The sequence below is a fragment of the Myxocyprinus asiaticus genome, chromosome 33, assembly GCF_019703515.2.
Source record: "Myxocyprinus asiaticus isolate MX2 ecotype Aquarium Trade chromosome 33, UBuf_Myxa_2, whole genome shotgun sequence".
In the NCBI taxonomy this organism is placed as follows: domain Eukaryota; kingdom Metazoa; phylum Chordata; class Actinopteri; order Cypriniformes; family Catostomidae; genus Myxocyprinus; species Myxocyprinus asiaticus.
Window position 1 is genome coordinate 21555752 of NC_059376.1, and position 27719 is coordinate 21583470.

A 27719-nucleotide genomic window follows, 5' to 3' on the forward strand; every position below is an offset into this window, starting at 1 on the left:
ATATATATATATATATATATATATATGATAAAGGGTGAACATATAGGCTCTAATAAGAAAAACTTCAAAAATCTTTAGTGGTTATTCTAAAGTTTTGTTTATGACTTTAATACAGTTTCTAATAAAGATATTTTCAAAAGAAAGAAATATGGTTTAGAGGATTTTAAAATTAATCTAATGTTATGCGTTTTGTGGATTACAGCCCAAACAGGGGCGTCATGGCACGCGCAGCGGGGTTTGTGAATGCGCTCTTGTAAAATATAATGTTATATAATATTTTTTTTTCATTATTGTAATATTATACCTAAGTTAGTGGTCACGTTTCATATAATAAACTAACGCAACGAGGGACAAACTGTCTACATGAGTACACAAGTAAAGCAATGTTAAGTATGATGGGTTATTTCGTGCAAACTTAGCTAAACATTGAAAGTCCTTTCACACAACCCACGATCTCATGACCCGCTTTGGAGGTGTGGTTCATTCTCCCCTCCTCTAGTAATAATATATAACAGACTGGAGAGAGCTACAGTTAGTTGAATCGTGGATGTAAAAGAAAAACTAATTAAGAAAGTTATCAGGAAGTTTGTGTTCTGTACTACTCAGAAACTGATCGAGAGTCGACGACCTTTCGTTTATCAATCAATTTATTGACAACACAACCAATCAAGCAGAAGTAATTCAACCTTGCGCATTTGGTGAGTTTTCTGTTCAATTGCTTCAAAGGGGCCGTTCAGACCGGATGTGCTCTTAAAAAAAACTAGTTGCAGCGCAGCACATTGAACAGAACGCAGACCTCGAGAGTTCTGCAATTTATTTACTTTTTGAGTGTTTTGTATATATATATATATATATACAGGGTTGGGAGGGTTACTCTTGAAATGTATTCCACTACAGATTACAGAATACATGCTGTAAAATGTCATTTGTAACGTATTCCGTTACATTATTCAAGGTCAGTAACGTATTCTAAATAATTTGGATTACTTCTTCAGCACTGGTGGATTTTTTCACTTGTTTTGACTATAAAAACTCTGCCAGTACAGTAAGACAAAATACACGTTAAAAATACATTCTCTGAAAAACCTAAATATCTTATGCAGTGTTGTTTCTAAAACAAGATAAATCAAACTGATCTTGTTTTAAGAATCTTTACAGGAAAACAATACAAAAATTATTATCAAGAATATGATTTTTGCCCTAATATCAAAGGTCTTACTAGAAAAAAAAATTATGATCCAACGTGAATTTTCTTGATAAAAAAATATGATCGTGCCTGGTAACGTGCATGTAAAATGACTAGAAATAGCATTTTAGCTTAGCGTAAAGCTGACAATTTACACAAGGTTTATTTCTATTTCTTCTGCTCCAAACTTACTTCAATCTTACTTCTCTGTCTGCTCGTATGAATGTAACACATCATAAGAAAGTGTTTCACCGCTGTTCAAATGCATTTTGGATCACATCATTTATGTATAAATGTTTTCCATCTGAAAGGACTAAATATTAAATGAAACAAATGACAATAAAATGCAAAGTAAACTCTTCAGTGATCAAATTAATTTTTGAATGTAACTTGAATATACAGTTGTACTCAAAAGTTTGCATACACTTGGAGAATTGGTCATATATGTACCATTTTTAAAGAAAACATGAGTGAGCAGGCAAAACACATTTCTTTTATTTCTTATGGGATTCATATTCAACTGTAGATTATAACAGAATGGCACAATCATAAAACAAAACATGGCAACAAAGAAAAAAATGAAATGACCCCTGTTCAAAAGTCTGCATACCCTTAGTTCTTAATACTGTGTATTTCCCCCTTTAGCATCAATGACAGCGTGCAGTCTTTTGTAATACTTGTCTATGAGGCCCCAAATTCTTGCAGGTGGTATAGCTGCCCATTCATCTTGGCAAAATGCCTCCAAGTCATGCAAAGTCTTTGGTCGTCTTGCATGAACCGCACGTTTGAGATCTCCCCAGAGTGGCTCGATGATATTAAGGTCAGGAGATTGTGATGGCCACTCCAGAACCTTCACCTTTTTCTGCTGTAACCACTGGAGGGTCAACTTGGCCTTGTGCTTAGGGTCATTGTTGTGCTGGAAAGTCCAAGAGCGTCCCATGCGCAGCTTTCGTGCAGAAGAATGCAAATTGTCTGCCAGTATTATCTGATAACATGCTGCATTCATCTTGCCATCAATTTTCACAAGATTCCCGTGCCTTTAGAGCTCACACACCCCCAAAACATCAGTGAGCCACCACCATGCTTCACAGTGGGGATGGTATTCTTTTCACTATAGGCCTTGTTGACCCCTCTCCAAACATAGCGCTTATGGTTGTGACCATAAAGCTCTATTTTGGTCTCATCACTCCAAATTACAGTGTGCCAGAAGCTATGAGGCGTGTCAAGGTGTTGTCGGGCATATTGTAACCGGGCTTTTTTGTGGCATTGGTGCAGTAAAGCTCATTTTTGTTCAAGTATCGTCGTATTGTGCTCCTTGAAACAACCACACCATCTTTTTCCAGAGCAGCCTGTATTTCTCCTGAGGTTACCTGTGGGTTTTTCTTTGTATCCCGAACAATTCTTCTGGCAGTTGTGGCTGAAATCTTTCTTGGTCTACCTGACCTTGGCTTGGTATCAAGAGATCCCTGAATTTTCCACTTCTTAATAAGTGATTGAACAGTACTGACTGGCATTTTCAAGGCTTTGGATATCTTTTTATATCCTTTTCCATCTTTATAAATTTCCATTACCTTGTTACGGAGGTCTTTTGACATTTCTTTTCTGCTCCCCATGGCTCAGTATCTAGCCTGCTCAGTGCATCCACGTGAGAGCTAACAAACTCATTGATTATTTATACACAGACACTAATTGCAATTTAAAAAGCCACAGGTGTGGGAAATTAACCTTTAATTGCCATTTAAACCTGTGTGTGTCACCTTGTGTGTCTGTAACAAGGCCAAACATTCAAGGGTATGTAAACCTTTGATCAGGGCCATTTGGGTGATTTCTGTTATCATTATGATTTAAAAAGGAGCCAAACAACTATGTGATGATAAATGGCTTCATATGATCACTATCCTTAAATAAAAAACCATTTTTTTGCATGATCAGTCATATTTTCAAAATCAATGCCAAAATTTCACAATTTCTGCCAGGGTATGCAAACTTTTGAGCACAATAGTATGTAATGTAACAGTCATTACAAAGTTGACACTTAAGAAATGTAAGTATTTTCAGCCTCAAAATTAAATGACATGCTTAATGGAGCATTATTAAGCCTACTTTTCCTAATGAATATGGCACTTTGTTTTGGAAATTCCTTACATACTTATACAAACAGTAGAGCTTAACTTCCCCAAAGTTTTTAGCAGAAATCATATTAACAACATTATTTGGATAAATAATAGGCTATGCAATTAAAGAAGTGTATTAATTAATAAGTTATTACCCAAATATGTTTTGTTTTGCACCACATTGTCTTAAATGCATAACTATCCATCCACGTGATTAAGATACAAATAGTAGTATTGTTGCAAAAGTAAATTTTACTAATCAGTATCCAAACAGTATTATTGCAGCATAACAACTGTTTCTGAGGTCTGCTGAGGTGATATACTTTGTGAGATAATGATTTATGATTTGATCTTACTTACATCTTACTTAAAAAAGAAAAACTATTGCATTCACTCAAAAAAAAAAAATAACATTTTTGGGATGAACTTGATATAATGGACAGTGGTTACACATGTTTTAAATGAGTTTCCTTAAATTAAAATTAGCATATAAGTTCAATTTAAATTCTTCAAGTAGTGTAACTTAACTAAATCGATTGTACCCACCAAAATGTAATACCTCAAAATAACTCATGAAACTCTTGTAGTCAGGGTGGGAATTACAGGGGGGTCATAGAATGTACTCGTAATATGAAGCTTTAATTTAAATATGTACATTTCTCTAGCTCTGCTTGATTTTAAGTTGTAATCTGGGCCACCCCTAAAATGGGCCATACCACTGACATTGCCTGAGTGGTTCAAGTGAATGTGCAAAAAAAAAAGCTTGTTCAAGGCCGTGCATTCATTCCGTGCATTCAGATACTCAGTGGTTTTACTATCAAAGCTGTTTGCAAATATGTTTTCAGAAATGTTATCAGTTTATTAGTATTCTTTTTCTGTCTTTCACATGAACACAAACATATGTAAACAAGCATACTGTACACATACATGCCATACACAGCTAAGAAGGTTGTAGATAGCAGACACACACACACACACACACACACGCATTCCTATTTTCCATTATCTAAGCATCTGTAGCATTTTGAATTTGAGATTTTTAGATTTTAATATTAGTTTAAAGGTATAGTTCACCCAAAAATAAAAAATTCTCTTATCATTTTCTCATCCTCATGCCATCCCAGATGTGTATGACTTTCTTTCTTCTGCTGAACACAAAAAGATAATTTGAATAATATTTGAGCTCTGTGGGTCCATACAATGCAAATGAATGGTCACTGGAACTTTGAAGCTTCAAAAAACAAATAAAGGCAGCATAAAAGTAATCCATGTGACTCCAGTGGTTAAATCCATATCTTTGTGTGGGTGAGAAACAGATCAAAAGTCAGTTTTTACCATAAATTCTTCTCCCTGCCCTGAAGGTGACAAAATGCACAAAGAATGCAAAACATCAAAAACAAAAGGAAGAATGTAAAAGTAAAAGTGGAGAGTGAACTTTTTCTCACCCACTCCTATTATATCTCTTCTGAGGACATGGATTTAACCTTTGTAGTCTTATGGATTACTTTTATGATGCGTTTATGTGCATTTTAGAGCTTCAGAATTTTGGCACCCACTCACTTGCATTGTACGGACCTAAAAATCTTTGTTTGTATTCAGCAGATGAAAGAAACTCATTCACATCTGGGATGGCATGAGGGTCAGTAAAATTATGAGAGAATTTCATTTTTAGGTGAACTATCCCTTTAAGTTGTATTTTTAGAAATGCATTGGATCTTTGTAGTCAAGTTACTGTCTTTGTCATTGTCTTTGTCACTTTGTATTGTTTTCAGTCAATATTAAAGTACTAAAAGAGCTATCAGTGGCCTGTTTGTATTTTTCGCAGGTTTGATTGGTTTTAGAAAGTAACTTCAATGTAAAGTAATTAGTAATCCAATTACTTTTCCCATTGTGTTATCAGTATAGTAATTGTATAAAAGTAATCAGTAATCAGTAGTGGATTACTTTTTTGACAGTAATTCACCCAACACTGGTCCTCAACCTATTCTCAAGCTCCTCTCTTAACCATGATTGTAACCCCCAAAACTACAACACAACACAAATTCTTCTAAATCTCAACATAACAAAACGTCTCGGTTACATGAAGCATAACCCTGGTTCCCTGAGTGTCACGTGGTCTGAAGCCCTTATACAATCACGGCAATTTATTGGCTGATGGCACATAAGCGACGCTGCTAGAGAGTATGGCCAGCTTACAGAGCATCTCATTCACACTCAGGGAACCAGAGTTACGCTTCACGTAACTGAGATGTTCCCTTTCGTAGGAACTCGAGCTGCGTAATTGCATTGGGAACGATATACGTTCACGGCATGCGAACAACAGCTGCCAACTGTCTACGTCTGTGTGGCAAGCATATAGCGGTGCACAAGCAAGCTAAAACGTCTGAACAGAGGGAATTATGAGTTTATTCCTGTTCTAACAGAGAGAACCTGGGAAGCAGGGGTCAAACCCTCATCCAGATTATAAAATCTAACAAATGAATGTGAAGAGGACTATCCTGCCTCCATAAAAATGTCCTCCAAAGATACACCTCTAGCCAAAGCCCATGAGGATGCCAGGCTCCTCGTAGAATGAGGTTGAAGGCGAAGGTAAACCGTGTGTTTCATAAGCACTTGAAATTGCATCAACTAGCCAATGAGACAGTCTTTGCTTGGACACTGAAACACCAAAGCACCACCAAAGCACGCAAACAACTGCTCTGACTTGCGCCACTGGCTAGTACGGTCAACATAAATTTGCAGCACCCAAACTGGGCAAAGCATATGGAATCTTTCATGCTGCTCCGACTCAAATGGGGAGGATAGAAAGCATGAAAATGAATAGTCTGTTAGCTAAATGATGTAGAAATGACCTTGGGTAACTAGCCAAAATAAGGTCTTGACACCACCCTTGAACACCCTGGTGCAAAATCCATACATAAGGATTAATCGATAGGGCATGCAAATCACCAGCCCTTTTAAATGACACCAATGCCACCAAAAGGGCAGTTTTAAGAGTCAAAAAGGTATCAGCGACTGTTGCCAAGGGCTCAAACGGAGCACCCGAGAGCGCCTCTAAAACAACAGATAAATCCCATAAAGGAACGTAGAAGGGACAAAAAGGTCTAAGCCTGCGTAACCCATGCATAAAACGAGAGACAAGAGAATGTCTACCGACAGAGACTCCATTGATAAGCACATGCTCAGCCGCTATAGTGGCAACAAAGACTTTAAGTATTGCCGGGGCAACCCCAGCCCCAAAACGCTCTTGCAAAAAATCCAACACTGTACCGACAGGGCAGTGAACTGGATCTTCACCTTGCGCTGAACACCAAGAAGCAAAAATATGGCACTTGAATGTATAAAGCTTCCTAGTTGATGGAGCTCTAGCATTCAGAATGGTATCAACCACAGCAGGGGATAACCCATCATTAAAAAGAGTGCCCCATTGAGGGGCCATACCCATAACTTCCACAAGTATGGCTGGGGTGCCAAATGCTGACCGAGCCTGAGACAACATGTCTGTTCTGACTGGAATCTCCCAAGGCACTTTCTCCAGGAGAGAGACCAGAGTCGAAAACCATACTTGAGATGGCCAAAACGGCGCCAGTAACAGAAGTCGAACCTGATCCTCCCGAACTCTCTGCAGAACTGCAAGTAGCAGACTGATCAGTGGAAACCCATAAAGATGCGTTGTCAGCCACTGGTACGCCAACGGATTGATGCCCAGCGATGCCGCGGGCGAGAAGAAAATAACAGAGGGGACAGTCTGACGTCTCGATCGAAGCGAACAGATCCACTTCCGCTCTGCCGAACCTTCTCCAAATTTGTTCCATACTCTGAGGATGTAATGTCCACTCTCGGGGCATCAAGCCCTGTCTGGACAGGAGATCCGCCCCCAAATTCAACCGGCTCATAGATACAGCACATTGTCCCGTGCCCAGACATGAATGCGACATGCCAGCCTCAGCATGGCATGAGAATGCACTCCTCCCTGACGACTGATGTAGGACACCACCGTCCTGTTGTCCAACTGGATAAAGACATGACTGCCCTGAATATCTGGGAGGAAAAACTTTAATGGCAGTAGCACCGTGAATATCTCCAGACAGTTTATGTGCCAATATTGCCGCTGGCCCATCCAAACCCTGCAGGCTGGGTGACCCTCATATATAGCGCCCCAACCCGTGGAGGAGGCATCTGTCATTATAACTTTGTGGCGACACACCTGTCCCAAGGGAATGCCCGACATCAGAAGGCAGGTCCGTTTCCATGGTGAGTTCGGTAGCACCCATGCATCACTTTGAAGAGACGGAACACATCCGTCAGTGGTTGAAGTCCCTTTGTGGAGTTCATCCAGCACTGAAAAGGTCTCACATGCAACATGCCCAGGGGAATGAATCCACGATCATGAGCCCCAAAAGCCTGTGAAATATTCTCGCAGGGAGAACGCGTCCCACTCTGAACCTTGCAAGACACCAGCGGAATGACAGAACATGAACTGGAGGCAGGCGCGCCTAGAAACAATCTGTTAAGGTTTACACACAATCCTAGATTTCTCAAATGGCTGAGAATGACATCTCGATGTTGGGCAGCCAAAGTCTCAGAGTGGGACAGCACCAAACAATTGTTGAGATAATTCAAAATGTGGATGCCCTGAAGCCTCAAGAGCTTCAAAGCCACATCCATGCATTTTGTGAAAGTGTGTGGTTCCAGTGCAAGTCCGAACAGAATGACTCAAAATTGATATGCTTTGCCCCTGAAAGCAAATCTGAGAAAGCACCTGTGCTTCGGTGCCATCTGAATATGGAAATAAGCATCCTTCTAATCTATTATCACAAAACAGTCCCCCGGCTGCACTTGTGACATTATTTACTTCTGTCAGCATTCCGAATTGACCTTTCATTAGTTTGGAATTCAAACGTCTCAAAATCCAGAATGGGACGCAAGCCGCCGTCTTTTTTCAGGACCAGAAAATAACAGCTGTAAAAGCTGCACTTTCTCTGAGAAGGGGGAATCTCCTCTGTTGCCCCTTTTTCTAAGAGAAAATGAATTTCCCGTATCAAAAATGGGGCTTCCCGAACAGAAATATCTGTCGGAACAACCCCACTGAACACCGGCGGAGTTCGCCTGAATTTAATTACATAACCATGCTTTATCGTTTGTATCCAGCTCGAAATGATCTACAGCTGCTGCCAAGCCGACAGACGGGCAGACAGAGGGATTAATGCATGGCTCTTGCCTGCAGCGGACCCTGTAACCACTAGATTGGCTTACTTTTGGCGACTGCCCCCAAACCAGCGGCACAGTGGAGGGAAGCCTTCACTCCTCTAATACTGTGGCTGGTTGAAGGGAATTTGATAATGATTTTGCCTTTATTGTATTTAGGCATAAATGATGAGCGCCTTGAATGTATCTACAGCAGGGATGCTGACAGAATTAAACTTTTCCCTGGTATTTGAACGGGGAAAAGTGTATGAACATTGGGAGGAATGCTTATTTCAGAAAACTGGTTCGCCACAACGGCCCCTGGTGTAGACCTATTTTTATCGTACATTGACTTATATTACATGTGCCCGGAGACCCTTGATCATGGAGGCAGATGCAAAACTCAAGCTGAAAATATGCAATGCTCATTTGAGCTAAATTGGTGTACTGAAAAAGCGGTTAGAACTAAACCGGTCTCAACATGTAATGGGGGAACAACGCGTAGTACCCAGATAGTGCTAAACACTCTCGTGAACAAAAACATCGCCTTGACCAACTCGTTCCCCTGCGCGAGCCACGGGGGAAAACAAAGGAAATTCCAAATGGAGCCGATATTAGCTCAAAGTCAATCCTTAACACGATGCACTTGGTTGGAAAACCATCATGTGTAGATCAAACAGCTGACTGAAAAGAGCGACATCCATGCGGCTACCAAAAAATCAAAAAGAGATAACAGTGCGTGTCTCTTGTCTCGTCAGAACGCCCGCGTGGTCCACGAACGGGCGAAAGACAAAAAAAAACTAGTTAAAATACCTTGCATCTGTTGATAGCATCCCGAAAGAATAATGGCACAGACAAAGTGCTCGTGCGTTGGTTCATTATCACTCCATTGGGGAATATTCTCTGATTCCAGCCCCCTCGTCCTGCAGCCAGGCTCATGCATGATCCCCTCCATTGCGAGCAGTCCACTTTGAACGGGGAGGGGAGAGAGAAAAAGGCAGAGGCGCCCCTCCATTGCCTTATTCGTGTGCATTCTCCCAGAACGACACAGAAAAAGACAATAGGGACAAAAGGGCCAATTTGTTTTCTTACCTTCAAATGACGAATTCTCTCATACAACATTATTAATAGCGACGGCTCAAGACGCGCATGGTAACTCTTTCGCACGCTTGCACATCAGAAAATGGGCATCTAGCTAGGTCTCAAAACATGTCCGGCAAGACTCGTGCTTTCGCTGAAGGGGAGGGTGAGAAACATGAGGAAGAACCCAATGTCTGTTCACACTCCAATCTTCTCAGACACAAAGCTGAAATCCCAAACTGCCACCTCACACAGAGCTCCAATCTGGAGGCCGTGGAACTGGAACAAGTGGGGATAATGCCTCATGGTGAGAAATTGCGAGCCTCGAACAGTGCCGCTGTCCCCGTCGGACCCTTGTAATGTTTGGAAAAAAACACATTAAAATTGATCTGAAATTATGTTGTATAAAATGATGTGAGTCGCTTCTTAAATTCCATCCTGTGTTGCCACTCAAAAGGGAGAATAACAATGATCCTCGCTTCGACGTGAGTCGTTGTACAACATGGGCCAGACGAGATCGTGCACTGAAGTACAGAAAATCTGACTCGATGGTGGGAAGCGAGCGCTGTTATGGAGACAATGACGACGCTCCCTAGGTGCGTCGCTTAAGCGACATCACCAATAAATTGCCGTGATTGTATAAGGGGTTCAGACCAAGTGACACTCAGGGAACCAGGGTTATGCTTCATGTAACCGAGACGTTTTGTTATGTTGAGATTTAGAAGAATCAGGGCGTGTCTAAATGTAATAACGCAGCTCGAGTTCCTACAAATGAACATTAAACACAAGTCTCCACCTTAATATTCATCTTGCACAAAGACACATAAAATAAGTCCCATGCAAAGCATGCTGGGAACTAGAAATCATCTACCCAGTTTCAGTTAACTAAACTAAATATATCCATGTTGTCCCAATGAAAATGGGTTAAGTGAAGCTGACAAGACAATTTTTATTTATTTATTTATTTATTTTTTAATTAACTTCCCTTGGCTGCATTATTATTAGTAGTAGTAGCAGTAGTAATATGAACATGGGAGGAATGAGTAAAACAGATGATAGTGAATGTAAATTTTTTTGAGTGTTGTTTTGAAAATGTTTCACATGTAACCGTCATCCCTGCGGTTATATTACCACTGTTTTGCTCTTAAGGTTTTGTAGACTATAGGTCAGGCCTTGAGACTTTTTTTGCACCCAAAATCAGACAGTTTTTCTGCCTTTCCCAAAAAATAAGACATATAAAACAGTGTGGTTTCATTTAAATGTGTGTTTCCGTTTTGTGCTTTTTTAAAGTCAGGGTTTCAAGTCTCTAATTCATCCACATGGCTCTTCTATTTTTAGGATGTACCATCGATCTCTACTAGTCCACAATGGATGACTCTGTCTGTGTAGTCACCCATAGCCAAAGCAAAACCCTTACTGAGATTAGTATATGTAGCTAGCAGTTGCCTTTCTGGTACTTCGATTCCCATCTGAATAGACAGGAAACAGGTTTTTTAAGATTTTTATTTAAGATCTCCTTTATTTAAAAGGGGGAGTTCTTTTGATTTTTATTTATTTAAAAGAGATACCTCATTAACCTAATTAAGTTTGATTCTCATTAGGCTGGTCTTAAAGCAAGAGCAAAGCAGTTACACTAAAGTAACAGCAATGGAATCCACTACACTAGCATCTCTAGCAACTGTTACTATGCTAATGGCGGCTACACAGACAGACATGTCTGGTTATCTCTGGCTGCTAATCCTGGGCTTCATCATCGCTTTTATCCTGGCCTTCTCTGTGGGTGCCAATGACGTCGCCAACTCCTTTGGTACAGCAGTGGGCTCTGGGGTGGTGACCTTGCGTCAGGCCTGTGTCTTGGCCACTATCTTTGAGACAGTGGGTGCCATACTTTTGGGGGCCAAGGTCAGTGAGACCATCCGGTCAGGCATCATCGATGTTCACATGTACAATGGCTCAGAGGCTGTGCTGATGGCTGGCTCCATCAGTGCCATGTTTGGTGAGTAGGTGGTTCCTAGTTGATTGAAGTGTATGTGCAAAATTCCTGTATACTGCTTTTACCATGTACATCTCAAATACCAGGTTCTCTTGTTCTCTAGTCTGGTCCCTTACTCTCTCAAATCCCCTCATTCACTCAAAGCCAATACATATTTTCACACCCACCACACAGTGTCCATCATAGTGTCTAACATAAGAGAATGTAATCAGCTGAATCCAGCAATCTGCGAAAATGTCACCTTGGTGGAACTTTATCATGTTGTTGTGACTAGTATTTCTCATAACACCAGTGCATGTTTGTTTTTCGTCTGTTTCAGGATCTGCTGCTTGGCAGCTCCTAGCTTCATTTTTGAAACTTCCCATCTCTGGAACACACTGCATTGTAGGTGCCACAATTGGCTTTTCCATGGTTGCAAGAGGTCATCAAGGAGTCAAATGGCTGGAACTGCTCCGTATTGGTATGTGAAACTGCTGAATTAATTTTTTTATTTTTTTAAGATTTTGCGCAAACATGCTCAGTAAGGTACAATTATTTTGTCCTTGAAGAATGAGTCAGCCATTGTGGAAAGCTCACATGTAGGGCTAGATTTTGAGACCCTAGAAATAGTAAGCAGTTAGCCAGGTTCTCCCTATGGCCCCTGCAGTTAGCCCATCCCAACATGATTTAGTGCAGATCTCTTCATTTTATCATTCTTTTCACATGACCCAAATGAGATCTATTTAGGGAACAGAACATTTTGGACTGTACAGAAAACTTGGTCAAATGAATATACTAACATCCCTAGAGACTTGATGGGTGTTTGTTGATACACAGCATGCAGCCCTGAGAATGCTTGAACCATAAGGTTTTGAGAAACTAACTGTCTAGATGTCTCTTTGGTAATGCTTAGACAGAAATATGAACTATAACTACATGATGCATATCTGTGTAATTTATTAATGTGTTCTTACATCTGTTCCAGTTGTCTCTTGGTTTCTGTCTCCTCTTCTGTCTGGCGGCATGTCTGCCATTCTCTTCTACTTTGTGCGCAAGTACATTTTAAATAAGGTAAAGAAAAAATCTGGGCTTACCTGTTGCATAATGTACCAGTATCTGTTTTGTTACTTCACAATCTCTTGCGACTCTTAATAAAGAAAGAACATGCTCACATTGCAATGTGCTAAACAGCAATATTTCTATATGTTATAGGATGATCCAGTGCCCAATGGTTTAAGAGCATTGCCAGTTTTCTATGCTGTTACCATGGGAATTAATCTGTTCTCAATCATGTTTACTGGAGCACCAAGTAAGCTAAGAATATTTTCCTTTATTTTGTACACACACACACACACACACACACACACACACACACACACACACACACACACACACACACACACACACAAATTGTTTTATAACAAGTTAATGATAAAAACTAGCAAATTATCTTTGCCCAAACTCCAGCCCTACCTCTAAAATATTTTTTTTGGCATTTTTAAAGAAAAACAAAACAAAACTGTACAACAGTAATACTTTTTCCAAATGACAACATCTCTAAATGAAGAGAAGGTTTTGTCAGATTTAGCTTACAACAGACTAAAGCAAAGTACGTACACAGATGCACAGATGTTGTAAACCACTTTTAATTTGGGTTAGGGAGTACTTCTTATTTGGGTATTTTAGCAAGGTGATATAACTTATATGGGAATATAAGTGAAGTTGCAGGGAGTATATTCTCTCTTTTAAGTATATTCGCTCTTTTTTTTTCTTTGTTCTGTTGATTTTAGCAGGCACGTGCCTCCACATCTGTTGCTGGCATCCATTTGAAGCTTTCTAACTTAAATGTATCTTGAGCCAAACTTGATCTGGTGTTATTAGAGAGGTCATTTCCGCTCTCTCACTTTGCAGGGCTGACCTTAGTGGGAGGGCATCTGACCTGGGTCCTTCAGTGAAGGCTGCAGGCCAGTGTGTGTCAACTCAGTGTGTATAAACCACACGATTGAACACACACACACACACACACACACACACACACACATACTTATGCTGTAGGCTAAATAGCATGCTAAGGTTGTGATCACAAACATGCATTGCATACTCTTCTCACATTTGTCATAATTTAATTAATCATTATTGTTTATTTATTAAAAGCAAAGTCTGCTTGTAATTTTACAGCTTTTCTTAACATACGTTATTCTTAAGAAATATTTTCCCTTTCCCATTACATTTTTAAAGTGCTCTTTCATAATTAATTCATAATTAATGTGTTGATTAGGTCACAATATATTCTGATTACAAGCTAATGAATATAAATATTGGCTGCAATGTCCAAATGCATAATTGTATGTACAGTTTCTTGTTGATGTGATTATGACATATGAAATTGGATTTTGGCCCAAGTTCATAACCTGTACTTTTAAGCAAACTTCGGAGGGATCATGATGTACTAAAGAGAAAACAAGCCGCTGTGAGCCAACAGTTGTACTGGAGTCTCTGTACATTAATCAGTGGACCGCAGAGCCGCCCTATTCCTGGTTATCTACTCTCTCAGGCACATGAGCATGTCTGATACTGTCAGTTGGTTCTTCTTGTTGGAACTGAAAATGTAGTTAGCCATGAGTTAAAGCCTTCATGGGAAAATCACTCATTTGAACAATATTTAGCACATGTACACATTGTTTAACAACTTATCTCACTTCAGTGTTTTGTAAAACAGACTTAATTCTGGTGGAGAAACATATGCTATCATTGTTTGGAAAAGCAGGACGTTGTCTCTTTTTGTGTTCTGTTTCTGGTCCATTATAGGCTGCGTGGCCTTCTCCCCTTTTACTATTAAAACTGTTTTATCCCAACCCTGCTACCCTAGTTTTTTAAAGATTCCTTGTATTTCAGGTTACCGTATCCACACAATTTTGCATTTGAACAGCATTGCGCTAATGCAAAGTTGCTAATTTAGATAAACACAAGAAGGAATGGTATGAGTCTGGAAGCTCAGAATATGAAGCACTGTTTAACACTAAAATGTTCTATGTTTCCTCTGTTTGTTCTCTTGTGTCTTCTACAGTGTTGGGATTCAACAGGGTACCATGGTGGGGCACTCTACTGATCTCACTTGGTTGTGCCCTGATTACTGCTGGGGTGGTCTGGTTCATTGTGTGTCCACAGTTAAAGAAGAAGATGAAAAGTACATATTTACATTATATTTCATGGAATCCATCTTCATTTTGTTACAATTTTCATTTTCATTTGGATTGTGGAATGCTTTGTGACCTGTCCAACACAACCATTATGTAATACAATATATTTGTAAATGTTTCTATTAATGTAATTATTTCCACCTTTCAGGTCAGAGTATGTCTAACTCAAATGGGACACCAATGATTGAGAAGAAGCCACCCTCAAATGGCCCAGTAGACCATCCCAGCTCAAGCCAAATCTACTCTCCTGTTCCACTGACACCCCCTGCTGACAGCAACAAGGTGGCATTTGATATTGGCGGCTCGGCTGAAACTGATCTGGACAACAAAGATTTTGACGCCAAAAACCTGGATTGCACCAATGGTCAGCCACTTGATACGATTTACATTGAAATAGTTGTAGTTAACGCTGCAGGGTGTAATATTTTATGTTAAAATACTTTTTCCTTTCCATGCTTACGCAATGTGCAGAGACAAATATACAATAAGTAAAATGTTGATTTCCCCGAAAAGTGTACTATAAACACTGTGGCGCTTTAAAAAAAATTGCTGTGTTTTTGAACAGGCTAACACAGCAACATTGGCTCAAACTGTGTGGTTAATTGGGGGCAGGACTGCATTTTTTTGTTTTTTGGACTAATGGAACATGGGGGGAGTGTTCAAGAAACCTGTTTGAAAACAGTCATTACTTCAAGAATTAGTTCACCCAAAAATGAAAATTCTCTCATAATTTACTTACCCTCATGCCATCCCAAATATGAATGACTTTCTTTCATCTGCTGAATTCAAATGAAGATTTTTAAAATAATTTATTTTGGTCCATACAATGCACGTGAATGGGTGCCAAATTGTGAGGCTCAAAAAATCATATAAGTCAGCAAAAAAGTTATCCATAAGATTCCAGTGGTTAAATCAATGTCAGAAGCAATATGATAGATTTGGGTGAGAAACAGATCAATTTTTAAGTCAATTCTCCTCTCTGCTCAGTCAATCTCCACTTTAAAGGTGCAGTGTGTAAGTTTCAGAAACCCTTGTAAATAATGACACCTGTGGCCATTAAGTGAACTGCAGCCAGCTACCTGTTGCTTGTGCTCACGCACACACTCCATAGGGACGCGAGCATCGACCAAAACAATGACGTAACATACAAAGAGACTGAACGTGATTCACTGACATCATGCAGACAGATGAGGTAGCATAATTAAAATTACACAGTTATGATTGTTTTACTGCAAACCTTGAGACTGTATATTATATTTGACTCTCCAGTGCTGGAACAGGGCTAAAACATAGTGTGGATATAGGTCTGACTATGCGAGACTGTAGTTTGAAGTAATCACTTTTCTTTGCATGATATATTGACTGCATTTATACGATAGCCTATGTCGGCGTTAGCTAGCTAGCCAGCTTTATCAATAGCTGTTAGCTAAATTTGGTGGATGATGACAGTAGCTGTTTATAAAATAGACTGTACATTATAAATATGTTGACACAATTCAGTATTGATGTGATTCCATCACAACTGTCATTTTGATATATCGATGTGCTATTGTTTTATAATAAAAGAATGTATATATTTTCTGTATAACCAAGTTATGTTACACTAATGAATGGGTCTTTTTGCATTATCTTGAACATTGTCTAGCATTCATTTCATGTGTTACTGTAGTTTTCCTTGCTGAATAATTACAGATTAACATTGATTATGACTGTGCAGGCAAGATCAAGTTAGCTAAAATTATACAGATCAATCCTTATAGCACTATATTTCACATGCTTTGCAGTTTGCAGTTGCAGTTAAGCTTACCTGTCCAATAAGAAGAACGTCAATTCAGGGTCGGTTTTGATCCCCAAAACTGAACGAAGTTCCCTCTAGGAATCAAATATCCTGCCGATGTTCACTCTAGTTTTCGCTCGACCACGATCACGTTTCTGCTTAGCCAGACGGGATTCAGTGGATAAATGTTTTTTTGTTTTTGTTTTGGCTTACTCAGAGTTTGTGTAGGTGTCGGTGTTGTGCTGGGAGCCGGACGTTTGCTGGATTCCATCTCTAAGATAACATTACCTAGTGTTGCAGTTTGTTGTCGCTGTTGAATAGCGGAAGAGAAGCTACTGTCTGAGGCAAGGCTCTCGGGAGGGTGCATAAACGTCACATCCTTTGGATTTTCCCGGCAAAAGCGACCCGCTCCCTCTGCATGAAAATCAGTCTACAGGCTTTAATAGGCAACCTAGGAAGTCCAGGAAGGGCTCATTTTTTAAGTTGCGTTACAAGCTGTTCACACATTGGCAAAGAAAAAAAGGCAAATATTACATGAAAATTGTTACATACTGCACCTTTTACTTTCACATTTTTCTTCCTGTGTTTTTGTTGATTCACATTCTTCTTGCATATCTTGGTAGGGAGAAGAATTTATGATATAAAATTACTTAAATATTGATCTGTTTCTCACCCACACCGATCATATCGCTTCTAAAGTTATGGATTAAAATACTTGAGGATTACTTTTATGCTGCCTTTATTTTCTTTTTGGAGCGTCAACATTTTCACACCCATTCATTTACATTGTATGGACTTACAGAGTTGAAATATTCTTCTAAAAATCATAATTTGTGTTCTGCAGAAGAAAGTCATACACATCTGGGATGGCATGAGGGTGAGTAAATTATGAGACAATTTTCATTTTTGGGTGAACAATCCCTTTAAGCAGTTCTGTTTTATGCTGCTAGTACAATAAGAATTACACTCTGTAGCTTTAAGAATGTGTATAAAATCACATGTTAGACAGTTAGGTAGTTGAAGCTTTGAGAGATAGTGGTCAAACAGAAGAAATAATTAGACACTGTATGGATAACCTCTCAGTGGTAGACAGTTCCTGGTGGATCGTTGTACATTATCTCTCTTTTGACCGAAGTTACAGTCTTGCTCACTCTCTGATCTACATTTTTGGTCTTACATTGTAGCTTTGAATGGCAATGCTGGAATCCCTGTCTCAGATATGTGTCTGAGCCAATTCCACACTGTAAACAAAGATTCTGGAATCTACAAGGATCTGCTGCACAAACTTCACTTGGCCAAGGTTGGTGAATGTATGGGAGAGACCGGAGACAAACCCATCCGTCGTAACAACAGCTATACGTCTTACACCATGGCCATCTACGGAATACATGGGTCCCTGAAGGAGGGCGAGGGAAGCCGGACGGGACTGGATGGAGAGAAAAGGCGTTCACGGTACGACAGCTATAACAGTTACTGTTCCGCAGTGGCCGATGGAGAAGTTGGTGCAGGTGATGGAGCTCTGGCAGTGGAGATTGGGGATGAGACTGTTAGAAGAGACTCGCTGGAGGAGGAGGAGGATGAGCTTGAGATAGACAAGCCGGAGGTGTCCACGCTCTTCCAGTTCCTGCAGATCCTCACCGCCTGCTTTGGGTCGTTTGCTCATGGGGGGAATGATGTCAGGTATTAGACCGATTTAGAAAATTCCGGGAATACGCTGTAATAATTATTTCATAGTGAGGTTCTAGTTTTGACTGGTTTCTAATTATCTACCAAGGTTATTATAATGTTGCATTTTCAAATTCATTTTTATTTTAACACTATATTTTCACATTTATTTTACATTTCAGTTAGCTATATTGTTTCGATAGTTATTAGTAAAAAAAAAAAAATTATGTAGACATATTTCTAATTCACATAATTTAAATCATAATAATAATAAATAATTTTAAATTGAATACTGGTAACACTTTACAAGAAGGTTGTGTTTGATAACATTAGTAAATGCATTAGGTATCATAAATTACCAATGAACAATATATTCTTACATTTATTTATTAATCTTGGTAAATAAAATTAAAGTTTTATTTTAAAGGGTTTTAAAGTTTATAAAATTACAATTGTTCATTGTTTGTTCATGTTAATTTATAATGCATTAACAAATATTGACATAAACAACTTTTAATTTTAAAGATGTATCTGTTTAAATTGAAATTAACATTAACCAAGATTAATATATGCTGTAAAAGTATTGTTCAATCTTAGTTCATGTTAACTAATGTTGGCTGATAATAATTTATAATAATAGAATTGTTCATTGTTAGTTTATGTCAGTTAATGATGTATTAATAAAATTAACACAGATTATACAACTTATTTTTTTAAATGTAATATATGTTGAATTTAACATTAACCAAATTTATAAGTGCTGAAAAAGTAATGTTCATCGTTAACTTATGTTAACAAATACAACCTTATTCCTATAGTATTTGCTTTGCGTTCTTTTATTTATTTTATTTTAATTTTTTACGTTTTCAAAGATATTTTAAGGGAGATACACCGCAACAATCTCGGTTTGATTTTTTGTTTTAAAATCAGATTTATTGTGTATTATCTTCTAACCCATTTTGGCCCTGATTGTTTAGGTTTCCAACTATTTTATCCCCACAGTGTTAATCTCTCAGAATGGTGACATTACTCATTCCTCTCTTGCAGTAATGCGATTGGCCCTCTAGTTGCCCTCTGGCTCATTTATGAAAGTGCTTCTGTAGCACCCAAAGCACCTACACCAATTTGGTTGCTCCTGTATGGTGGAGTGGGTATCTGTACTGGGCTCTGGATTTGGGGTCGCAGGGTCATACAAACCATGGGCAAAGACCTGACTCCCATCACACCCTCCAGGTAACAAACTGCTACTGCCCTGATTTTTCATACCTCTACTGAGAATAAACTGATAAGAGTGCTTATTTGTGGGATCAGATTTTGTAGTTCAGTTTTATCATCATGGGGCTTACGGGCCAGGTTCCGTTTTTCTTATCACTGTGGGCATGCTATGTAAACAAACAGTTTAATAACACTCCTAGTCTCATGGAAATTCCCTCAACCACCATAGCAGTAATTTCCTCTTCAGTACTGCATTATGACATTTTCATCATGACATAGAACATGTGCAGCTCTATGTTATGTGTACAGCGGCTTATTGTGCTCATTCTAATCATCATGTGTCTCTCACAGTGGATTTAGCATTGAGCTGGCCTCTGCTGTAACTGTGGTTGTTGCTTCCAATGTCGGACTCCCCGTCAGCACAACTCATTGCAAGGTGGGTCTTTTACTGATAGAATAAAGCCTTGCCGCTTACATTGTTCATTCTGGAGAACTGGCCAATAAAAGCTGAATTGAATAGAACAAATGTTACTTCATTAAAATGGGTTTGCAAGCTGGACTTTAGATTCCCTGACACTAGATGCAACAACAAGCAATATAAGCTACAGTAACTTTTTTCAATGTCAACCTGTAAATTTGTCCTGTTACCATCTGTGACCACAACAAACGACAAGCAACAGGACATTTTTGTCAGTTCCTTGATTTATATTTCTGAAGCATTGCATTGGATAGCCCCACCCATAGTGAAATCTCATTAGTCCAAAAACGTGTTCCACATAGCTGTATATTAAACTGTTCCACATAGCTGTATATTAAACCGTATTAAATTGTACAGCATTTTCACTTTCAGTGTAGACAAAAAAAAAAAAAAAAACATTAATCATCACTGGAAACTTGTCGTCTCACAACAATTTTTGAAACTAACATTTTCTTCACCTTCAATTTTCTTCTTAAAACTTCTGTATAAATAATTGTTCCTTGTCTATGGTTCCTTTTATCTGTAATAGCAAGCTTATGATCTTCTTTGTTTGTATGTACATGCACAGGTTGGATCAGTGGTGTCAGTTGGCTGGCTCCGCTCCAGGAAGGCCGTTGACTGGCATCTGTTCCGGAATATCTTTATTGCTTGGTTTGTGACCGTGCCAATTTCTGGTCTCATAAGTGCTGCTATCATGGCACTCTTCTATTATGTTATACTGCCTCTGACCTAAATGTTTATGTTAAACCTTTCTTTCTCTGTAAATACTTTTACTTTTCTGCAAAATTGGGCCTCAAGGTGGAACTTTAATTTCTTTTGAATGCCCCTTTATCTTATCCTATCATATGTACTCTACAAATGAAAGACCAGACTGTGTTTGTACCACATTCTGTTACTTTGTAATCTTTGTACATTGTTTAGGTGCTTCATAGTGTTGATGTCAAATCTGTGAGACATGTAAAATTAGAATGTTTATTTAGTTTTAATTTGGAGCCTCACATAATTTTAGTTTTAGGTTTTCAGTTTCAACTTTTGGCATTTTGAATACAAAAATGATTTGTACCATTTATATTCAGAGCCATAAGGCAATGTTTTATATATATATATATATATATATATATATATATATATATATATATATATATATATATATATATATTGCATGACATTTAAAATAAATCATGTTTCTGTGACACTTGTTTTCAACAGAAAATGGAAATTCATTGGGCAATCCAAATAAGTTATATTTAAAGGTGTACAAAGTTGCATTTTTTCCTCATTTAAAAAGTGTTAATTATAAAGAAATTACTTGTGATTTTAAAACATGTATAAAACAATGTGCACTCACATTGATGAAGACTGCAGTATTATCAATAAGCTCATAAAAGCTGCTTTATTCTACACTGAGAAGGTTGCCTCATGGGGGCTTCCATGTTAGGATCACATGACCAGCCGAATACTACTCACTTAAAGGAATAGTTCAACCAAAAATGAAAATTCTGTTATGGCAAATCCCTTCTGGCATCCCAGAAGTGTTATGACTTTCTTTCTTCTGCAGAACACAAATTAAGATTTTTAGAAGAATATTTCAGCTCTGTAGGTCCATACAATGCAAGTGAATGGTGCCAAAATTTTGAAGCTCCAAAATCCACATAAAGGCAGCATAAAAGTAATCTATATGACTCTAGTGGTTAAATCAATATCTTTAGAAGCTATATGATAGATGTGGGTAGAAACAGATCAATATTTAAGTCATTTTTTATCATAAATTCTCCTCCCTGCCCAGTAGGGGGCGATATGCATGAAGAATGTGAATCACCATAAACAGAAGTAAGAGAAAGTGAACGTGAAGTGGAGATTGACTGAGCAGGGAGGAGAATTTAAAGTATATCTGTTTCTGTTTCTCACTCACACCTATCATATCGCTTCTGAAGATATGGATTTAACCACCAGTGTCGTCTGGAGTCCTTTTATGTTGCCCTTAGGAGGATTTTGGAGCTTCAAAATTTGCAGTGTATGGACATACAGAGCTGATATATTCTTTTAAAAATCTTAATTTGTGTTCAGCAGAAGAAAGAAAGACACACATTTGGGATGGCAAGAGGGTGAGTAAATTATGAGAGAATTTTCTTTTTTGGGTGAACTAATCTTTTAATCTCAGTAACCACCCTGTTATTGGACACTTTTACTCATGGATTAAATTAATCATGGCTGACTATGAATAGTGAATTTCTACAACTGCATCGGTAACTAAAAACAACTGCATTTGAATGATGCTGCATCCAATCCCCTAGGTGTCAGTGTAAGTCCAAGGCGACAGTGTTGCCAGATTGGGCAGGTCCCCGGCCAGTTGGGCTTGTTTTGATGGAATTGTGCGGGGAAAAATATGTTTGGCCGGGTGAACAAAATTTAGGCTGGTTTGGTATGATTTTGGTGGGTTTTAAAACTTTTAAAATTAACCAATTCCATTGCTTATGCAACTAAAATAAAGAAAATGTCTCCACGAACAATCATTCAGTCAAATAGCCAATTCTGTCTGATTGACAGAAAATGTGTTCAATCCTGTTCAGAGCAGCGAGTAACAGTATGCTGAATGAGCAAGTGATCTGTAGGTGTTGCTCGTGGATTTTAGCTATAGAAGTTAGTTAGGCAATCTAAACAATGACAAAGAGGTGCAAGATGTAACAGAATATGTAGAAAATGGGGAAATGTCTGTGAACCTCAAGTCTTGATTATTGCCAGGACTTATCCGTGCTGTTTTACCTCATGCATATTTGACACTCTTGCAACCCAATGAGGAAACTGCATCTGAGATGCTTTTTGGCTAGAAGTTGTGCACTTTTAAGAAAAGTAATATCATCCTTATAAAAGCTGGAATATCCTATAAATCTTTATAGATCCATGAAATGTTCCTTTCACTGCAGTACCAATTTTTTATGTATATACAGGTGCATCTCAATAAATTAGAATGTCGTGGAAAAGTTCATTTATTTCAGTAATTCAACTCAAATTGTGAAACTCGTGTATTAAATAAATTCAATGCACACAGACTGAAGTAGTTTAAGTCTTTGGTTCTTTTAATTGTGATGATTTTGGCTCACATTTAACAAAAACCCACCAATTCACTATCTCAAAAAATTAGAATACATCATAAGACCAATAAAAAAAAACATTTTTAGTGAATTGTTGGCCTTCTGGAAAGTATGTTCATTTACTGTATATGTACTCAATACTTGGTAGGGGCTCATTTTGCTTTAATTACTGCCTCAATTCGGCGTGGCATGGAGGTGATCAGTTTGTGGCACTGCTGAGGTGGTATGGAAGCCCAGGTTTCTTTGACAGTGGCCTTCAGCTCATCTGCATTTTTTGGTCTCTTGTTTCTCATTTTCCTCTTGACAATACCCAATAGATTCTCTATGGGGTTCAGGTCTGGTGAGTTTGCTGGCCAGTCAAGCACACCAACACCATGGTCATTTAACCAACTTTTGGTGCTTTTGGCAGTGTGGGCAGGTGCCAAATCCTGCTGGAAAATGAAATCAGCATCTTTAAAAAGCTGGTCAGCAGAAGGAAGCATGAAGTGCTCCAAAATTTCTTGGTAAACGGGTGCAGTGACTTTGGTTTTCAAAAAACACAATGGACCAACACCAGCAGATGACATTGCACCCCAAATCATCACAGACTGTGGAAACTTAACACTGGACTTCAAGCAACTTGGGCTATGAGCTTCTCCACCCTTCCTCCAGACTCTAGGACCTTGGTTTCCAAATTAAATACAAAACTTGCTCTCATCTGAAAGAGGACTTTGGACCACTGGGCAACAGTCCAGTTCTTCTCCTTAGCCCAGGTAAGACACCTGTGACGTTGTCTGTGGTTCAGGAGTGGCTTAACAAGAGGAATACAACAACTGTAGCCAAATTCCTTGACATGTCTGTGTGTGGTGGCTCTTGATGCCTTGACCCCAGCCTCAGTCCATTCCTTGTGAAGTTCACCCAAATTCTTGAATCGATTTTGCTTGGCAATCCCCATAAGGCTGCAGTTCTCTCAGTTGGTTGTGCATCTTTTTCTTCCACACTTTTTCCTTCCACTCAACTTTCTGTTAACATGCTTGGATACAGCACTCTGTGAACAGCCAGCTTCTTTGGTAATGAATGTTTGTGGCTTACCCTCCTTGTGAAGGGTGTCAATGATTGTCTTCTGGACAACTGTCAGATCAGCAGTCTTCCCCATGATTGTGTAGCCTAGTGAACCAAACTGAGAGACCATTTTGAAGGCTCAGGAAACCTTTGCAGGTGTTTTGAGTTGATTAGCTGATTGGCATGTCACCATATTCTAATTTTTTGAGATAGTGAATTGGTGGGTTTTTGTTAAATGTGAGCCAAAATCATCACAATTAAAAGAACCAAAGACTTAAACTACTTCAGTCTGTGTGCATTGAATTATTTAATACACGAGTTTCACAATTTGAGTGGAATTACTGAAATAAATGAACTTTTCCACAACATTCTAATTTATTGAGATGCACCTGTATATATATATATATATATATATATATATATATATATATATATATATATATATATATATATATATATTAAATTTGTTATATAATAGATTTTAGATAATTTTACAGTATTTTAATATGTATATCAATATATATTAATTATTACAATAGCACTCATGCTGTGGACGTGTACTGCTATCTTTGACTGTTCTCTAAATGTTCAAATAAATAGTTATTGACAAGACTCCACCTTTATCCCCCAATGTGGAATGGCTGTGTTGCTGTAGATTCCCAGATAGCACACGTACATCTCCAAGATGTCTGTTTTAGATCTTTTCATCTGGAAAAAATCACATTCTAAATAACATCTAATTATAATATAATAATTGTATTTATTTATCACGTTATACATTTTGCACATATACAGTGAAATTCTTTTTTTTTTCCACATATCCCAGCTAAGCTGGGGTCAAAGTGCAGGGTCAGCCATGATACGGCGCCCCTGGAGCAGATAGGGTCAAGGGCCCAACATCTGCTAAACATCTTAAAAAGATCAGATTTAAAAACATTCTTAATCATAAATGTCTCAAAGATATCTACTGAATGTCTTATTGACATCCGAGAGGAAACGTCTTTAAGACGTATTGCAGATTAGCAAACAACCTAAAAAATACATCTTCCAGATGTAAACACACACATCAGATAGACGTCTAGGTGATGTACATGTGCTATCATCCTCCTGTGTTGGCCAAGATTGCTGAACAAATATTTGAAATGATTCATGTGCAATTCCCATAATTTCACTGATTGGGAAAATGAAAAGTCTTTTACATGGTGTAATACACCTGTAAAATTCTGCTCTCCTCATTCATGCAGTCTGATGTATGCATTGTGTTATGGCCCTGTTGGAAATTAATGTCATCTCAAACACAAATCTCTGGCTGATTGACAATAATTCTCCAAGGACTTGGGAAAAACTGAACCTGATGAGCAGAGCCAAACAGTGCCTTGCTTTTTGCCAACGAGGTCAACTTCAATCTTATCTGATTCCAATTTTCTACTAAAAATGGACCAGGTTGTCACATGACTTCCGACGAACACCATATGTTACATAATGAAGTGACATTTCTCAGAAACGCCTTTCTTGCAACCACTCTTCTAAATGTGAAATACTGAAGATATTGTTATCATCTAGACAGATTGCCTGGTTTTGGCCGAAAGGTTCAACAACTGTCAATATGATGCACTTTTTGTCCATTAACAAAGTACTCCACAATGGTCCTAGAAAGTTTGTTGTCACAACATTTTTCTGCTTTTTCTGCTAACAGCATATCGTCCTTTTCTAAAAGGCGGTCCATTGTATTGTATTCAAAAAGACATCGAGCTGACATTTCACGTCACATATTTAAACTCTGCAAAGGAATAAACAAACTCAAATCATACAAAGATGTTACAAGAATGGACAACAGTGTCATGGACAACCTTTCTCAGAATGGAGATGGCCAACTTTTTCAAGAAGCACTGATAGCACTTCTGAGGCCATCGTGCGCTTCAAGATAAGATATTTCACATGTTTCAGTACCTGAAACAGGCTTATAATGCCTTTTCAATCATCCCTGTGAACATAATTTCATATGAACAACTATGGCATTATGAATTGCCTCCAAAATCTAGTATGTCTGCTATTCCTATCCAGAAGAGGGCATTATTTTTCACCCTTCACAGGTTGTATGCTAGTTTTCCCGGAAGCAGAAGTAACATCAAACTGCGTTTTTGAAAGTGTCGTGTGAGGTTCAGACGTGTGGTGCAGTTTTGCAGATAAAGAAAAGACACTGTTATTATTTTTGTGTGCACGTTACCGGTGCACTCTGAGCTTTCTTTTACATAGGTAGGGCAGATGAGTGCTGTGTAGTTTATTGAACCTTCAGTCTTTCAGCTAGCACTGCGTGTGCTGGTTGATAAAGAAGATTGTCTCTTGTGAGCGCATTTACAGCAATAAGAAGTCATGGCGGATGTAACTGCGCGTAGCTTGCAGTATGAATACAAAGCGGTAAGAGTCCTAAATAATATGTAATATTCGTGTTTGAATGAGTGTTGGTATGTGTCGTAGCTAATTCTCATGGTTCAGCTACCGGGGTTGTTTGTTTTGGTTTACACGTTGTGCTTGAATGTATTGACTGTGTAGTGAGCTGCCTATCTAGAAAGCAATTTTAAGGTAAGCTAAGTGTAGTAATTTATCATTCAGTAAATGCTTTTCATTTAAGGGATAGTTCACCTCATGCCATCCCAGATGGTGATGGCATTCTGTCTTCTGCAGAACTGAAATGAAGATTTATATTTCAAATCTGTTGACCCATGAAATGAAAGTGAATGGTGATCAAAACTTTGAATCTCCAAAAAGCACATAAAGGCAGCATAAAAGTAATCTATATGACAGCAGGGGTTAAATCTGTGTCTTCAGAAGCGTTTCAATTGATGTCAGATGAGAACATAACAAAATATAACTCCTTTTTCACTATAAATCTTGACATCAGCCATCTAGCGCTCTGCTTCAAGCTTGAAAAAATGTTCGTAACTAGAGACTGCAATGTCAGGATGAACAATTAAAAAATGAGTTATATTTTGGTCTGTTCTCACATAAAACCTATTAGATTGCTTAAGAAGACATGGATTAAACCACCTAAATCATATGGATTACTTTTATGCTGCCTTTATGTGCTTTTTGAAAAGTTTTGGTCACAATTCACTTTCGTTTTCATGGACCTCCAGAGTTGAGGTATTCTACAAAACTTCAGTTGTGTTCTGCAGAAGAAAGAAAGTCATACACATCTGGGATGGCACGAGGGTGAGTAAATGATGAGAGAATTTTCATTTTTGGGTGAACTATTCCTTGAAGTCAAATCACATCACTTTACTGTCATTCCATCTCGGTATAACACTCATAACTCATAATACACATACAATTCACTGATTTACAAATGTACTTGAGACATTAAAATGAAATAATAGAAAATGTGCAAATTACTGAATAAAAAGTTGAGACAGTTTTACAAGCATGCAAATAATTTAAGAACATTAGGTAGTGTTAGTTAGGATGCAAGTAGTCTTTTAGCAGCAGAATTTAAATGTGCACTTAGTAATTTTTGGAGTATGTCTTCTTGGACTTACAGTGACACCTAGGGGTGTGGATGCAGCATAACTTAAACGCAGTAGTTTTTAGTTACTGATGCCATTGTAAAAATTCACTATTCACAGTCAGCCATGGTTCATTTAATCCATGATTGAAAGTGTCCAATAACAGGGCGGTTACTGAGATTAAGCAAGTAGTATTTGGCTGGTCATTT

General features: G+C 38.4%; 2 protein-coding genes across 3 annotated transcripts in view; both read left to right on the forward strand.

Moving 5' to 3' along the window:
- Positions 1–492: 492 nt before the first annotated feature.
- On the forward strand, positions 493–20982 carry LOC127424372 (sodium-dependent phosphate transporter 1-A-like). Of its 2 annotated transcripts, XM_051669504.1 has the most exons (11): positions 494–698; positions 10906–11563; positions 11880–12020; positions 12525–12610; positions 12752–12848; positions 14607–14726; positions 14888–15103; positions 17701–18196; positions 19229–19414; positions 19748–19832; positions 20443–20981. In XM_051669504.1, exons 2-11 carry the CDS (start codon positions 11215–11217, stop codon positions 20605–20607), a joined length of 1941 nt encoding a protein of 646 aa, XP_051525464.1. In that variant the 5' UTR covers positions 494–698; positions 10906–11214; the 3' UTR covers positions 20608–20981. The 2 variants fall into 2 exon arrangements, with proteins under 2 accessions (XP_051525465.1, XP_051525464.1); XM_051669505.1 differs by lacking the exon at positions 19748–19832 and having other exon boundaries at positions 493–698; positions 20443–20982.
- A 5143-nt stretch (positions 20983–26125) lies between these two features.
- Positions 26126–27719, forward strand: part of LOC127424364 (U5 small nuclear ribonucleoprotein 200 kDa helicase) — a 42289-nt gene continuing 40695 nt past the window's right edge. The window contains exon 1 of the mRNA XM_051669458.1: positions 26126–26425. Within this exon, the coding sequence (XP_051525418.1) occupies positions 26381–26425 (45 nt within the window). The 5' untranslated portion in view covers positions 26126–26380. The remainder of the gene's footprint in view (positions 26426–27719) is intronic.

Bases quoted from the DNA above. Each gene is read 5' to 3' on its own strand.
- LOC127424372 (XM_051669504.1), top strand. From the start codon at position 11,215: ATGGAATCCACTACACTAGCATCTCTAGCAACTGTTACTATGCTAATG. The intron at 14,727-14,887 runs GTACATATTTAC...TCCACCTTTCAG, and splicing joins GTTAAAGAAGAAGATGAAAA to GTCAGAGTATGTCTAACTCA. The intron at 19,415-19,747 runs GTAACAAACTGC...TGTCTCTCACAG, and splicing joins ACTCCCATCACACCCTCCAG to TGGATTTAGCATTGAGCTGG.